This window comes from Dermochelys coriacea, chromosome 5 (assembly GCF_009764565.3).
Source record: "Dermochelys coriacea isolate rDerCor1 chromosome 5, rDerCor1.pri.v4, whole genome shotgun sequence".
NCBI classification, from domain to species: Eukaryota; Metazoa; Chordata; order Testudines; family Dermochelyidae; genus Dermochelys; species Dermochelys coriacea.
This window is the reverse complement of record NC_050072.1, coordinates 35,892,820-35,910,216: the sequence shown is the minus strand read 5'-3', so window position 1 is coordinate 35,910,216 and position 17,397 is coordinate 35,892,820. Positions and strand designations below refer to the sequence as shown.

The 17,397-nt window shown below is 46.7% G+C and overlaps 1 protein-coding gene across 25 annotated transcripts in view; it reads right to left on the bottom strand.

Annotated features, from left to right (window-relative positions):
- DDX4 (DEAD-box helicase 4) overlaps positions 1-17,397 on the bottom strand; it is a 108,282-nt gene that overhangs the window by 56,422 nt on the left and 34,463 nt on the right. For 21 of the 25 annotated variants that reach the window (XM_038403228.2, XM_043514777.1, XM_038403232.2 and 18 more), the window contains 2 exons: positions 3,591-3,686; positions 2,903-2,980 (listed from right to left, as the gene is read on the bottom strand). The exons of the other annotated variants lie outside the window; for them this stretch is intronic. In XM_038403228.2, the coding sequence (XP_038259156.1) occupies positions 2,903-2,980; positions 3,591-3,686 (174 nt within the window). The remainder of the gene's footprint in view (positions 1-2,902; positions 2,981-3,590; positions 3,687-17,397) is intronic. 25 annotated transcript variants of the gene reach the window in all.

Sequence of the window (17,397 nt, the reverse complement as noted above, 5' to 3'; positions counted from 1 at the left end):
TGTTCTGACATTCTTTAACAATTTCCTTATAATTTTCTTCAGATCTGAGTTTGCTGAACTCATTCACCATGTTCTCAAATATCTTTAAGACGTGGAAAAGGTAAATTTTCTTTGAAGTATTCCATCGACTGCAGTCCTGATAACTAAGCAATCCCCCCATGACCATAACACTAGCCATCACATCCCTGGCCAGACATGTATTTGGTGTTTAATCCACACTTGCCAAATAAAACAGTTAACTGATCATACAAGGATTCAGCATCTGCCTCACTTACTGCTATAAAGCTTACAAAATGTTTTTATATCCACTTTTCCTTTGATTCAATCAATATTAATAAAGTTAAGCAAAATGGCCATTTGATCAACATGGCTAATATCCATGATTGCATCTGCAATGACAGTAACCCCCCCCCCAAAAAAACCCACCACTTAGCTTCTTTGCAAATAATAAGTATGTCTCCTAGTATCTGATGTTAAGACACTTAATTCACCATTAACTGTCTTGTTCAAGTACTTGATTCTCTTGGCATCACTGATACGATGGGCAAAAGTTTTATTAGGTCTAGCAAGTAGCTTAAGGATGCTCAAGTAAACATCACAATTGCTCTCCAGCACTTCACGGTGTCTGCAGAAGAACTAAAATTTTGATGGTATCAAGCAATATTTTAAGTATTTCTTGCTATTTCCTAATATTTTCAGATTTGTTTATCAAAACATGCATTGAACAATATACTAAGCCACTGGATATGCAAATCTTCAAGCAGTACATTTTTCATTCTGACAGGTTTCAGACTAGCAGCAGTGTTAGTCTGTATTTGCAAAAAGAAAAGGAGTACTTGTGGCACCTTAGAGACTATCAAATTTATTTGAGCATAAGCTTTTGTGAGCTACAGCTCACTTTCATTCTGTAAATGAAAATGAAAAATGGCAGTTTGTTCATTTGGGCTGGCAAGGACCAATCATACAAGGATACACAATTGTTTAGGTTATAAAGCTGAATCTTGAAAGTAACTATCAGATGGGGACTTGAAACCTATTTCAGCACAAGACTGGTTTGTCCTGTTTCATTGTTGACTTGCTCATCTACAAGGCCTTTGGTTTTGTTCTCTTCAAGTTGGTCTACAGGTTTTAAACAATTAGCCTGTCAATCAGCTTTCAAATCTCACACATGAGGCTTCAAATTCTGTAACAGGAATGTACAAAGACACAGGGAAATACGACACTTCCTTGAGAATCAACTCCAACATCGGAAAATTACCAAAAATTGCCAATTCAAGATGAGAATGGGGGAGAAAACTTTTTAGAAAAAGAATGTAGGGACTGAAAGAAAAAAGAAAAAAAACAAGTTTGTAGGCTCCAGACATCAAACCTGTGAAGTTCAGCCTTGGAACAGTAGCTAAAGAGTAGGGCTGCCAATTAATCACAGTTAACTCAAAACAAATTAACTTGATTAAAACATTCATCGCAATTAAATTGCAGTTTTAATCACACAGTTGAACAGTAATAGAATACCAACTGAAATTTATTATAAAGTATTTTTGGATGTTTTTCTACATTTTCAAATATATTGATTTCTATTACAACAGAGAATACAAAGCATACAGTGCTCACTTTATATTATTTTTTATTACCAATATCTATACTATAAAAAAGATAAACAAAAGAAATAGTATTTTTCAATTCAACTCATACAAAGTACTGTAGTGCAATCCCTCTTATGCAAATGCAATTTACAAATATAGATATTTTTTGTTACACAACTGCACTCAAAAATAAAACAATGTAAAACTTTAGAGCCTGCAAGTCCCCTCAGTCCTACTACTTCTTCAGCCAACCGCTAAGACAAAGAAGTTTGTTTACATTTATGGGAGATAATGCTGCCCGCTTCTTATTTATAATGTCATCTGAAAGCGAGAACAGGAGTTCACATGGTACTTTTGTAGCCAGCATTCCAAGGTATTTACATGCCAGATATGCTTCACATTTGTATGCCCTTTCATGTTTTGACTTTTTAATCTTGTTACAGTGCAAATATTTGTAATAAAAAAAATAAAGTGACCACTGTATACTTTGTATTCTGTGCTACAATTTAAATCAATATATTTGAATATGTAGAAAACACCCAAAAATATTTAAATAAATGGTATCTATTCTTGTTTAACAGGGCGAATATAACTGCAATTAGTCGTGATTTTTTTAATCATTTGACAGCCCTACTCAACAGCCATGCTAGTAATAGTTCTATTGCCTCATAATAAAGAATCAGACCACCAGCTCAGATAGCCACCACAACCAACTGCATCGCACTGCTGGACAAACATTCTGAAAAACTGACTAAGCTAGCTGCCACCTACAATTTAAAGACCTGAAACACTGATTCTCGGAGGACCCATAAATTTAAAGTACTAATTCTAAACCAGTGATCAGGAAGGAGATGTTTCAATCCTTAGAAAATGTTGAATAGTTAAAGGAATCCACCCTGTTTTTTTGAGAGGGTAGACGTAAAGGACATCATTCCAATGAGTGATTTATGTATGCTAATAAATAGAAACCAGGAGGGCCAGGAGTATACATATAGTTGTGCCAACGTATTCAATGTCAGTATACATAAAATAATTCTATAATCTGGCTCCTGCATGTGATACCCCAGTTACAGACACCCTGCTTTTCTCTTTAAAGAGAGGCAAGACTAAAAGCTTTGCAGACCCCTCCCATGTCTTAATTTATTTCTACACTCAAAACACAGAAGAAACCCAAGTTAATACGGTGCTTAGGGTTAGTGAAGAGGAAGAGAATGAGCCCAGGAGCAAGCAGCTCCAAATAAATCACAAAAAAAAAAAAAAAAAAAAAAAAAAAAAAAAAAAAAAAAAAGATTTAAATAACTTTACAGAAAGTATCATACCTGTAGGACCTCCAAACTCTCCTCTTCTAGAGATAAAGGCGCTACCAGACTGCTGTCCTTGTTGCTCATTTTCATTATCTGTAGTAATTCATATCCAAAGTAATCAGAAAGTAATTATAAAAAGCGTAAGTGTTCAAGCCTGAATTAGCAATTTCAACTCAATGAGTTTAAAAGAAGTGGCAATCCCATCAGTTTATCAAACTATATTATTTCTAAAAAACTCCCACTCTGCAATACCGGAAGTGAACCTGTTCATGTACATTTTAAGTTTCCATATATTTCTGAAGCACAAAGACCATTTCATAACTTGTACCTTCATGTATTTCTAAAACCAGGAAAGCCTTCTGTCTACTCAAGTAGTAATTGAATTGAATTTTTGCTCCATGATGAACACAACATGGAGCATGCAGCCCACCGCACCCACAGCTTCAGCCGATCGCAGCTCCCACTGACCGCAGTATTGGCTACTCCAAGCCAATAAGGGCTGCGGGAAGAGATGCGGGCCTAGGAATGGGCTGGCCGCCCTTCCCTCAGCCCCCATTGGCCTGGGATGGGGGACCGCAGCCAATGGGAGCTACGATCGGCCAAACCTGCAGATGCTGCAGGTAAACAAACCAGCCCGGCCCACCAACTGCTTACCCTAATGGGCCGCATGCCAAAGGCTGCCAATCTCTGCCATACAACTTACTTTGACTTTGTCCAAATCCTCCACGGCCACCTCTGAAACCCCCTGCAACACCTCTTCGTGTGCCAAGATTTTCTGAATAGCTTCCTTCTTGAAAACCTGCAATATAGAACAACAGCAATTTAGCACCTTAGTTTACACTATTATTTTGCATCTGCAGAATTCAAAGCACTTTTTAGAAAGGAAAATAAACATCATGATCCCAAATTTACAAGTGGGAAACCTTAGGTGCAGTGATTTTAAGTGACTTACTCACAGTCTCAAAGAATCAGGTCCTTTTCAGTATGCTACTCTTTACCTCCAAGTAAATTTACATAAAAGGTATTCTGAAGCAATTATTACAGTTCGCAAGACAACAAAAGTGAAAAGCTACCCTTTCTGTTGGTATTCCTTCTCGGTACTACACAGTGACAGATAATACAAGTGGAAGGAATTAAGGCCTTGGAGTATTCTTCCACAATGCACTTCTACATTTGTGGATTAAGAAACACAAAACTCCGCACCCTCCAAACTTCCATTTTGGTACAGATTCTCGAATAGTTAAACCAGAAGACTGAGTCAGATCAGGATGTTATACAGATCGCCATCACAGTAAATGACACTTCTAATGAATCACTTGTCTCAGTGCACCAATGAGGTAATGAAGTTCTCATTTTATTAGTGGCAAAGAGTCCTGTGACACCTTGTAGACTAACGGACGTATTGGAGCATAAGGTTTCGTGGGTGAATACCCACTTCGTCAGATGCATGTAGTGGAAATTCCCAGAGGCAGGTATAAATATGCAAGCAAGAATCAGGCTAGGGATAACGAGGTTAGTTCAATCAGGGAGGATGAGCAGTTTCGGTATTAATTGTCTAATCCTGTGTACCTGTACTTTTATTTGTAAAAACAGCTAAGAATATGCAAGAAAGTACAGCAGATAGTTTCAGATTTCTGAAACTTCTTGCCAAGTTAGGGTTTTGGATGACACCACCAAGCAAACCTTGCTCCACTTTGCAAGGTAAGTGTGTCTGTCTGGTAGTCCTTTCTGCTGTTCACTAGAAAATTCCAGATAGGTGAAGAGCAAAACTGCTCTGCATTCAACATTTATCCAGCAGATGAGCTATGGGAGGAAGGAATTTGAGATCCCTTCACTCTGTGACAGTATATATAAGAACACAGGCAAGGTCTTTGGCTAGTTCAAAACATCTGGGAATCAAAATGTCTGGATTACACAGAAGCTATCAATATCAGCTTGGTAGAGTCCTGTATAATCTTGCGGAGCACTCTAGAAATCAGAGGACCAGTGAGTAAGCATACATCAGAGAGGATCACATGATTAAGAAAGCATAAGACAAGAATTCTGGACTCAGACCTCTCCCTCAAGTCAAAAGCCTGACATTTGCTTTGCATTGCAAACTGGTCCACTCAAGAGTAGCCCACTCAAAGATGATGTCCTGGAGGATGGAGTCTGATCTCACACCTGTGACTGGAAACGAAGAGCCTGCTCAATTCGCCTGCTATACTGTCCTGCAGGCCAGTATGCATATCATCAAAAGGGAGATGTGGTATCTGATGCACTAGCTCCATAGTCTGATTGCTTCTTAACTTAGGGGGAAGATCTCACCCAGTGCTGCAGGTTGGCATAGACCATGGTACGCATATTGTCCATTGTTATCAGTATAGAACATCCTCTGATGTGATGGAAAAAAACTGAAAGCTTTGCACGCTGCTCTGAATTCCCACAGATTGATATGCGTCTGCATCTCTCATGCAGTTCGAAGGCCATGGACTTGATATTGAGGTAGGGAATTAACAGGGACGGTCTGCAAGGCATGATCACTAGATTCTTGGATGGAAGGGAGAGGTGCAAAGGAAACTCTTGGCAGACTTTTTGGGGTCTTTCTGCCATTTAAAGGAGAACTGTATTATTGGAGAACAGAGAGGGGCATATCGACATGATGCTTGGTGGGGGCATACATTGACCTCAGCCAGAGCTGCATGCATTCAAAGGTATAGTCTAGCACAGTGCTACTCAAAGTGGTGGTCTGCGGACCGGTGCCAGTCTGCGAGCCATCGGCTGCCAGTCTGCATGCACATTGGGGAAAAAAAATTGCCGGTCCCCTACATCAGATAGCTTGAGAAGCACTGGTCTAGCATATAGCACAACAAAGGGCACAAAGCCATGTGCCTAAGTAGCATGAGAAATCCTCACTGTCGATTCCGGGTTATATATCCCAGTTGTGCTAAGATGGTCAGGTTCTTGAACACATCTATAGGCAGGAAGGCTGTGGACTTGTTGAAATCCAGCACTGGAATCTTTGAGCAGTAGTTAGGTTGGACTTCTGCATGCTAACTTTCAAGGCCAGATGCACCATAATTGCTAACACCTTGGTGAATGCTGTCAATAGTCCAAAGGTAGCAACTCAATATTGAAAACGTTCATGACCTGCCACCAACCCTTAGGTACTTCCTGTATGATGGAACGAATATATGGAAGCATGCATTTTGGAGGTCAAGAGATGCAAGTCACTCCCCTGGATCCAGGGAGAGAATCAAAGCAAACAATCATCCTGAACTTCATTTTCAATCTATGAACATGTTAAGCGTCAAGTCCAAGATGGGATTGTCATCCCCTTTTCTTTTTTGTGATGAGAAAGGATTTGCTGTAGAATCCCCTCCTTCGGTATTGAGGTAGGATCCTTTCTTTCACTCTAAAAGTAGTAAGAGGACCTCTTGATGTAGCAGATCTTCATAAAACAGATCCCTGAAGAGGGTTGGGAGTAGGCTCAATATGAATCTGGACAGAGTATTCTGTTGTAATCATATCCATAACTCACTGATCTGAGGCAACACGGGAATGTGTGCCTGAGAAGGAGTAGATGGTCCCCAAAAGAATCTCAGTGGCTCTGGACCAATGGGAGTAAGTTTGAACCTTCTGACAGTCCCAGCAAAACAAATATAGATGTATAACATTGTGGGTTCTTGTCATAAATATACACAGGGCAGCTGTACTGAATTGCGTTACTTGTAACAAGTTCATCAGTTCAATTAACCTAGTTGGCATCTGATCAGAAGGACCAATGGGGAAAGAAAACTTTCAAATCTGGAGTGGAGGAGGTTTTGTTTGTGCTCTCTTTGTTTGTTGCCTCACTGGACGGAGAGGGACCAGGCAGGAAAAACATCTCCTAAAAACCTACCTGAAATGAGCATCTAAGATTACAAAAATGGTAAGTAAGGCACGGAAATACATTAGATTATGTTTTGGTTTAGCTTGTGAATTTTCCCTATGCTAAGAGGTCATTTCATTCCTGCTTTGTAACTGGAAAGCAGAGTCAGAGGGAAATCCTCTCTGTTTTAAATCTTTTTATTTACCCTGTAAAGTTACCTTCCATCCTGATTCTGCAGATGTTTTTTTGTTTTTTAATAAAATTCTTCTTTTAAGACCCTGATAAATTTTCAGTGTCTTAAAAATCCAGGGGGATGGTCTATGCTCACATTGTAACCAATTGGTTTGTACATTATTCTCAAGCCTCCCCAGGAAAGGGGGTGAAAAAACAGACTCCAAGTGGCCCTTTTTCCTGAATTTTTGGCTAAATCACTTGGTGGTGGCGGCAATACCGTCCAAGGACAAGGAAAGGATTTGTGCCTTGGGGACGTTTTAATCTAAACTGGTAGATATAATCTTAGGGAGTCTTTCACGTGGGTCCCCACATCTGTACCCCAGAGGTCAGAGTGGGGAAGGAACCCTGACAGTTCTATATTATGTTTTGCTGGGATGGAGACTGCAATGAGTGAGCTGTAAAGGTTGCCTGTGTCCTCTGGAAAGCTGCCTGTTTCTGGAAAGCTCAGCCAGTCTTCAGTGACAGGAAGAAGATGGAACTGATCTTTATGAGACATATAACTGTGGTCTGATGTGCTCTCTTTTAGGGACTACCATGAAGACCCTGAGGGATCTAAGTTGCCTTGGAGTGCTTCAGTGCGAAGGGTTTTATCAGTTTTAGAGCTGAACAACTGTGATCCTTCAAAGGGCAAGTCCTCCACTGTAAGTTGCACCTGCAGGTTAAGCCCCATCGTTGCAGCCACAAACCCACTTCCCAACTACACCTCTCATCACCGAGTAAGATACTGTATGCAACACACCCAGCACAGCTGAGAAGCTGGTCTTGGCAATTAGATAGCCTTGCTGACCACAGTAGCAAACGCCTCCCTTTGCATCTGCTAGTAGCTTGTTCATAAAAACACATGAATTTTTCAGTTCAATTCAGGAAGTCATACTTGCCCATCAGGCCTGGTAATTTTTAATACAGCATTGCAAACTAGTGTCCAAATAAACCATCTTTTAGGATCACAGTCTTTTGTTCTGATGTGTATGATGGGTTGATATATTGATCAATCAATCTTAGACTGCAGTGGTCAATAAAGGTAAACAATCCCACAAACAACAAAATACCCCAAGTATCAGTCATTACCTTCCTCATTGTCACATTCATTAGTCATCGTTACCATCTTCACCAGTTTTTGTCATGATAGCATCTCCGCAGGTGTTTCCCCACAGCAGAGAGGCCGGGCAACACATTTAATCCTGAGTTACTCTTACGCCTACCCTCTTTTTCTTATCTATACTTCCACATACCACTTGTTTAGGAGTGCCCCATTTTCATATGCTACCTTATGAGTTCCTTCTTTGCTCATTAACATTTACATCAAATAGTTATCATTCCAACTTGTGGTCAAGCTAAAATTCTCTAACATGTTACTACTGGTCATATTGGGATATTAACTAATACACATTCTCCAGTCTATTGTTGCACAGCTTCCAGAACTTCATCTTTCACTGTAATCTTATTTTATACGGGTACAGGGTTCTCTCTCGGTCAACTAGTCATGCCAACCTGTTTCAGCCATGAGGCCCTTCTATGGCCAAGCTACATATCTTACAGACCTAAAACCTGTAGACCTTGTGTTACAGCCTTGTATTACTTACAAACTTATTGGTCCTATACCCCTGTAGTGAAAGTCAAATCTAATCCATTACTCATACACTGCAGCTAAATATAATATGTAATCAGAGATGACTTTTCATTAGCAGCTATCACTACTACTAAGGACAGTGCTGCATAATTATAAAATAACTCAGCCCCTTCCTCTCAACATTTGATATTTTGTCTGCTTTGTTGGCAGCAGGGTCACTTTAAATGGTGTCAGCCAGATCACTTGTGCAGGGTCCATAATGGCCTCATTCATCAGAAAGGCTATCCTTCCCTAAAAAAACCAGACTGCTGAATATCTATTAGTTTATGAGTAGGTTCCTGGATCTCCTCCACTGGGATTTGTACGAAATCAGACTGAGTCCTGAGAACCCACAAAGTCATCCCACTGAGACATATTGGGGATGAAAAGGAGATCATAGTGATTCCCAATAGATCCACCAAGGAAGAAACTGTGTTTGGTACATCCTAACACTGGGAATAAGGCTGAGCAGGTGGAAGTTCAGAGGCAGACTGCATAGCCAGGGCCTTAGAAGGAATATTAGAAAAGACAGTTACCTTTTCCGTAACTGGTGTTCTTCGAGATGTGCTGCTCACGTCTATTCCACAATAGGTGTGCGTGCTCGCCACAGGCACCAGTGCTGGAAGCCTTTCCCCTAGAAGTACCCGTAGGGGGGCGCGCACTCCCGCGACCCCTGGAACGGCACCTGCCTGGCGCAGTATAATGGGGACTGCGCTCCCCCCATCCTCCGTTCCTTCTTGCTGGACAACCCAGATGGAGGGAAAGGAGGACGGGATATGGAATAGACATCAGCAACACATCTTGAACAGCAGCAGTTACGGAAAAGGTAACTGTCTTTTCTTCTTCGAGTTATTGCTCATGTATATTCCACAATAGGTGATTCCAAGCTATAGCTGTTGGAGGTGGGTAGGAGTTCACAAGTTCTCGGGACGGAGTGCCACCCTGCCGAACCCGGCATCATCCATGGCCTGGGAGACTATCGCATTGTGCAAGGTGAACGTGTAACCTGAAGACCACGTGGCGGCCCTACAAATGTCCTGGATGGGGACATGGGCCACAAAGGCAGCCAACAAGACCTGCGCCCGAGTCGAGCGTGCCCTCACAATGGGTGGCATGGAATCCCTGCCAGCTCATAACAGGAATGGATGCACGAAATGATCTGCTTAGAAAGCCGCTGAGCGGAAATCAGCTGACCCTTTGCATGCTCAGCCGAGGCGACGAACAGTTGAAGACTTTCTAAACGGCCTGGTCCACTCAAGGTAGAAAACCAGAGCTCACCTCACGTCGAGCGTGTGGAGACGGCATTCCTCACTAGTTGCGTGAGGCTTGGGGCAGAGGACTGGCAGAAAAATGTCCTGACCCAGGTGGTAGGCAGAGACCACCTTCTGAAGGAATGTGGGGTGTGGGCGGAGCTGGACCTTGTCCTTATGAAAAACCGTATACGGCAGTTCGGAGGTTAGGGCCCTGAGCTCTGAGACCCGCCTGGCCGACATGATAGCTACCAGGAAGGCCACCTTCCACAAGAGGTGAAACCAGGAACATGTAGCCAGTGGTTCAAACAGGGCCCCCGTGAGACGAGCCAGCACCAGGTTTAGGTCCCACTGTGGAACCAGGGGCTTGAAATATGGGTAGAGACGGTCCAAACTCTTAAGGAACTGGCCAGTCATAGCATGGGAAGACACGGGAGGATGAAAGGGCAATATGGCCACCAAGTGTACCCTGACTGACGGAGGCACCGATCCCTGGGCCCTCAGGTGGAAGAGGTAATCAAGGATAAACTGGATCGAGACGGCCGCCGGGGAAACACCCAGGCCTGCTGCCCACCTTGAAAACTGAGGTCACTTCACCACATAAGAGCAGTGAGCGGAGGGCCATCTACTTTTGAGGAGGACGTGCTGAACCTGTTCCGAGCATGTCCTTTCCTCACTACCTAGCCATTGAGCAGCCATGCCATGAGGTGAAGCGTTGCTAAGTTGGGACGGAGGAGGCGGCCCTGGTCCTGAGAGAGAGCAGGTCCAGGTGGAGCAGCAACTGCCATAGCCGAACTACCGCCAGCTCCGAGAGGGTCCCATACCAGTGCTGCCTGGGCCATGCTGGGGCAACGAGGACCCTGGCTTTGTCCATCTTTATTTTTTCCAGGGCCCTGCTGATCAGAAGGAACGGGGGAAAGGCATAGAGGAGCTGGCCTGACCAGGACAGGGTAAAGGCATTGGAGATAGCGCCCCTCCATAGAGCATCGTCAGTTCTGCCAGATCGCAAATAGGTCCACCTGGGGAGTACCCCACCTTCGGAAGAGCTCGTGAGCCACTTCCGGGTGTAGAGACCACTCATGCTGAGAGGAAAAATCCCTGCTCAAGCGATCCGCCCTCACATTCCAGGCACCCAGCAGATGGAAGGCTGTTCGGTAGATGTCATGGGCTATACAGAAGTCCCACAGACTGAGGGCTTTGTGGCAGAGGGCAGAGGATTGGGCCCTGCCTTGCTTGTTGATATAGAACATCGAGGCCGTGTTGTCCATAAGGACCCTGACTACCTGGCCCTCCAGGAGCAAGTGGAAGGCCATACACACCAGTCACATCGCCCTGAGATCCTTGACATTTATATGAAGGGGTAGGTCTTGTAGCGACCAGACCATGGGTCTGAAAATTCCCCAAATGGGCCCCCTAACCCTGGTCTGACGCATCAGACACCAGCTCCAGCGACGGAGCCCTGTCCCTGAATGGGACCCCATGGAGCATGTTTGGGGCAGACCACCACCGCAGGGAGGTGATCACCAAGTTGGGCACAGTGAGGACTTTGTCCACGGCCTGGGAGAACTGCGAGGCCAGCCAGAGCTGGAGGGGTCTCATTCTGAGTCTGTGCACGCAGACATGTGACCCAGCAGTTGCAGGCAAGCCCTGGTTGTCGTCACTGGGAACCTTGTGACTGAGTTGATGAGTCCTTTCAGGGTCTCAAACCTGTCTGGTGGGAGAGAGGCCCTGGCTGATGTTGCATCCAGTAGCACCCCGACAAACTATGCGTTGGACCGGGACTAACATGGACTTGGCGTTGTTTATCAACAGGCCCAGGGCAGTACATGTGGACAGGAGTGCCACATGATCCCTCGCCTGCGACCAGGAGGTGCCTTTGACTAGCAAGTCGTCCAGATATGGGAATATTTGGACCCCCTGGCACCTGGGCCTCTACCACCACCATACACTTTGTAAAGACCCTGGGGGCAGTGGACAGACCAAACGGTAGGACCGTGAATTGGTAATGACTCTGTCCCACCACAAAACGGAGAAAGTGTCCTTGCCCCTCGAATATATGGATGTGGAAGTATGCATCCTGTAGATTGAGGGCAGCGTACCAGGCCCCGGGATCCAGGGAGGGGACGATGGAGGCCAGGGAAACCATGCAGAACTTCAGCTTTACCATGTAGTGGTTCAGACCTCACAGGTCCAGGATGGGCCTGAGCCCCCCTTTGGCCTTCGGGATAAGGAAATACCGAGAGTAATACCCCTTGCCCAGGAACTCCTTGGGCACCGCCTCTATAGCTCCTAGGTCCAAGAGCCACCCCACCTCCTGCTCGAGCTGAACCTCGTGAGAGGGGTCCCCCAGGAGGGACGGGGACAAAGGGCAGTTGGGCAGGGAGGAAGTAAACTGAAGGGTGTAACCTCGGGAGATGGTGTTGAGGATCCATCGGTCCAAGACGAGCTGCAACCATTCCAGGAGGAAAGCGCACAACCGATCGGAAAAAGGGAGCTGTATTGGGGGTAGGTCCCTGCTGAGAACTGGTAGGGTACCCCCGAGCATCCAGTCAAAAACGCCTTTTGCCCACCTGCTTGACCTTAGAAGACCCAGGCTAGGGGCAGGCTGGGACTGCCGTTGTGGGCACTTTCTATAGTCCGGCTGCTTTTTGTGGGCAGCCTTGTACTTCAGGAGGGTGGCATGGGCGGGTGCCTACTGCGGCTTGAACTTGGGTTTTGCTGGAAGAGGGACAGAGGCCCAAGGTCTGGAAGGTTATGCAGGAGTCTTTCATGCCATGCAGCCTTGTGTCTCTTTCCTCATCAAACAGAGCCTTCCCATTGAAAGGGAGATCCTGCACTGATGACTGCTTCGCTGGAGAGCCCAGAGAGCAGAAACCATGATGCCCGACTCATGGACACTGATGAAGCCATGGACCATGCAGCCGTATCCGCTGCATCCAAAGCGGCCTGCAGGGATACCCTTGCGGCCACTGCCCCTTCCTCCATGAGCGTCTTAAACTCTTATCGCACTCCCGGAAGGAATCCTTAAACTTGAGGAGGGATTCCCAGAGGTTAAACTCAGCGACCCAGGAGAGCCTGATGGTTTGCTACTCGTAGCTGAAAGCTTAACAACAAATAAACTTTTCTCCCAAAAGTATCCAACCTCTGAGAGTCTTTGTTTTTGGGGGGCCGGGCTGGTTGCCCCTGCCGCTCCCTGTGGTTGACCGACTCGACCATCAAGGAGTTGGGAGCCGGGTGGGTATACAGAGACTTGTATCCCTTCATGGGTACAAAGTACTTGCGCTCCGCCTTTTTCGAGATGGGAGCCAACAAGGCTGTTTGCCACAGGGCATTTGAAATTCTTGCCACCCCTTCATGGAGCGGCAAGGCCACCCTGACCGGTACTGAAGGGGAAAGCACATTGAACACGAGTCTGAGGGCTCTTCCATCTCCTCAGCCTGGAGGTGGAGGCTCGCTGCCACCCTTTTTAGGAGGTCTTGGTGGGCGTGGTAGTCCTCCTGTGGGATAGAGGGGGGCGGGGCCACAATCAGCTCCTCCAGATGGGGCGAGGCTGGTGCGCTGCTTTGGGCGTCGTCCGGCACTGGAGGATCCAGCACCTGGTCGGACTCCGGGCACAGTACCAAGGACAGGTCCCACTGACCTTTTTTCTGGCCGTCTAAAGACAGATGCCAACGGTGCTTCCGATGCCCCGGCCACTGAGCAAGCCCCCACCGGGGACTGCGCCGGAGGCCACGGTGCCCACTGGGCCAGCCACAATGCTTGGTGCCATTGCACTTGCTGAGGCACCGGCGGGGCCGGCTGTTCAGGCTGGCTAGCTTGGCCTGTAGACCGGTAGCTATGAGGGGAGGCTGGGCTGGCGTATGATCCGCTGCTGCCTCTGGACCAGGAGTTGGTGCCAGGATCTATGTTGACCAAGGGACCACGATCTCAACACGGATGAGCGGCACCAACAGTAGTAGCTGCTCCGTGAACGGCCTCGACGGGCAGACCCGCGTCGGCGAGATGCCAGCAAGCAATGACCGGGGCTACAGTGCCTTGGCACAGGAGTCCGAGAGGGATTGTGCCACAACAGATTGCGGTATCTCCTGCAAGACGAGGACCGTTGGCAATGTCCGCCACGGTCCTGTTGATATTAGCTTCACGAAGATGAGCGGTGCCGGGAGTCCTGGTCAGAAGGCACCCATCTGGACAGTCTGGCCGACATCGAGGGCGATCTACATGGACTGAGCCCTGAACGGTCGCTGCACACTGAGCGGTGTTGGGAACATTCCCTCAACCAAGACTGGTACCGAGCCAGTGGCGACTGCGGTGATCCCAGTGGCGGCTTGCCTCTGGAACATAGGGCCGACATCGGCGGAGCTCCAGGCACCGGCATGGACATGACATCCCTGGCTGCCTGGAGGGCTTCGGGCACAGATGGCGTCCGGACATCCGGAGGGGCCTGCTCCGAAGGGGCCGGGCTACCAAGTTCAACGTAAGTCAGAGGCCTAGGGCCCCGATGAGGATTGAGGACTACCCGACATGGGCCTAGCCTCTGTCCCAGACTTCCCTCGGTGCCATTGTGAAGAGGGAGTCTTTCTGGTCCTCTTGGACGGGGAGCGGTGCCAACTGGACAATGGTACTGGAGGGTCTCCACGTACTGACGCTGCTGTGCTAGGTGCCGGTTCGGAGCGGCGTGCCCGAGTCGGGGCCAGTGCCGACTCCATCAGGATAGCCCAGAGCCTAATGTCCCTTTCTTTTTTATTCCGAGGCTTGAAAGACTTTTAGATCTTGCACCTTTCGCTGATATGGGTTTCTACCAAGCAGCACAGACAACCTGCGTGCTGTTCATTCCTTGGCATAGAGTGCCTACAAGAGCCACACGACTTAAAGCCTGGGGCGCGGGGCATGCCCCGGCCCGGGCTCAATGACTAACTAAACTAACTGAATTAGTTTCAGAGTAGCAGCCGTGTTAGTCTGTATTCGCAAAAAGAAAAGGAGTACTTGTGGCACCTTAGAGACTAACAAATTTATTAGAGCATAAGCTTTCGTGAGCTACAGCTCACTTCATGCATCCGATGAAGTGAGCTGTAGCTCACGAAAGCTTATGCTCTAATAAATTTGTTAGTCTCTAAGGTGCCACAAGTACTCCTTTTCTTTTAACTGAATTCGCTGACTACAGGTACTACTGAACAAATGAAGAGTTCTGGGGATGAGCTGCAGCAAAGCTGGAGCTGAGCAGTTCCAACACACCTTCACTGACGGCAAGAAGGAACTGAGGGGGGTGGGGCGCAGCCCCCCTTATACTGTGTCAGGCAGACACCGCTCCAGGGGTCGCGGCAGGGCACTCCCCCCCTACAGGTACTGCTAGTGGAAAAACTTCCGGCACCAGTGCACATGGCGAGCACGCACACCTATTGTGGAATACACATGAGCAATCACTCGAAGGAGAACTATCCAGACCAGCCTTTTGTTACCCTTTCTGCCAGAAAAAGATCAAGGCCTCCCAATATGGCATACTGACAGATGAATAAGGGCCTGGTGGATACAGTGTTAAACTACAGCCCACGTCCAGGACCTACCTGGTGCACAAGAGTATGTCTCTCACAATGAGTACTTAGATCCCTTACTCAAAACCAAATAAAGGTGGAGGAGAACTACTAGAAGAATACTTATGGGAGTTTTCCATTCCCTGCCTATTGTCTGACACCAGAGAGGAAGCCAACAAGAAGGAACATATCCACTCTAAGTAGGTACCACTGAAACGGGCACTGATGGCAGCACCATCAAGGCACTCTGGGCCACAGGTTGTGAAGTCTAAGAAAATAGTTCTGGCAGCAATGTAGATTCCGGCTCTTGCAGGACACCAAGGTCCATCTGCCATAAATGTCAGTGGTGCCCCATGGCACTGAGGCAGAGACAATGCCATGGTGTCCCCCTATGCCAGTATAGATGCTGAAGTCTGTGGCGCTGGAAGCAGTGGCATCAAAATAGCCTTTGGCCTCCAAACAGCCTCTATCAGAGCTGTTATTGAAGAGAAGAAGGTTGAAGGAGCCAAGCTCTTAGATGAAGCAGCTTTCAGCAGTGGCACTCAACAACTCATCCAAGTAGTCTGCTTGTGCCAAGGACTCCACACGGTCAAGCTTCAGTATAACTACGTAAGGCCATGAAGTCTCAGAATTGGAGGAAGAGGGTAAAGCTCTTCAAGCTCTGTTTGGAATCTACTCCTGGGACTCCTTGTGACCTATTCAATTTCTGAAAGTGTCGTCTTCTCAGATTTGGTTGATCTTGGAGCCGGGACTGAAGATGAAGCACAGAGTCAGCACCCACACTCTTCAGAGCCAAGAGATCATCGTTTCAGGGGTTGGAGGAGTTTTTTGTGGGGGAGGGGAGAGAAGGGGCCTCTTGTGACCTGGGGTTCGATGACAGTCTCATGGACTTGCCCATTAAGTGGATTTGTAGCTGGGTTGTAATGATTTTCCTTGTATCAGCTAGTCATCAAGATACAGGAACACTATTATTCCTTATTTTCTGAGATAAACCGCCACCACTACTAGGTATTTGTTGAAAACCCTTGTGAATGCAGACAAACTCAAGAGTCAGATCCTAAACTGATAGTGGTTTTATCCTTCTTGAAATCTTAAGTACTTTATACACAGGGTGTATGGTGATATGAAAGCAAACATGCAGGTCAAGGGGGGGCAGATGGCTCCACACACTGCCCCTCTCTACAAGCACCATCCCTGCAGCTCCCAGTGGCCACAACTCCTCATTCTTGGCCAATGGGAGCTGCAGGGGAGGTGCTTGCAGGCAGGAGCAGCGTGCAGAGGGAGACCCCTGCCCCCAGGGCCATGCTGGCCACTTCCAAGAGCAGCATGGGGCTGGGGCAGGCAGGGAGCCTGCCTTAGTAGCAGCCCCATTGCAACAACAAAGATAGCGATCAACTGGGAGATTCTCTAGGATTGATCAGTCGATTACAATCGACCAGTTGGTGACCACTATTGTAGAGCGCCTCTAGAGCAATCCGTCAAAGTGATCGCTTCAAAGTGGCTGCAGAACAGGATGTGGATGTTGAGGCCAAAGGACTCCTCTTTTGAAAGCACAATCTCCTTCCATGGAGGGTCAGCAGATAAAAGATACCAGGTAATAGCCTCTATGTGATGCATGGCAGCTTTCCCTGCTTCCCTCTAGGAGTTAGTGTATATATTCCAAGAGAACAAAATGCAGCCCAGGAGTCCTTGAACAAATTCAAGAGTCTCATTTTTTTTTCTCACTGAAAAGAGCAGGACTCAAAGAGAATAATGTTCCACCACTGATTATATCTCCCTTGTGATGCTGGAAAATACAAGTAGAGCTTCCCGGCTCCAAACAATTGAAATTTTCATGGAATGGAATGTGAAGTCAGAGGCATCCAGAGCTTCCTGAAGAAGTGTCCTGGTTATCCATGGTCTCTTGGAAATCAAAAATGTAAAGTCTGCCATGCCTCTTGCAGTAGTTTGTCAACAAAATCAGGAATTTATAATACCAGATTATGATTATATGAGCTAAAAACACTTGGCAGTTGGTGATCCTAAATATAGGCTTGCTA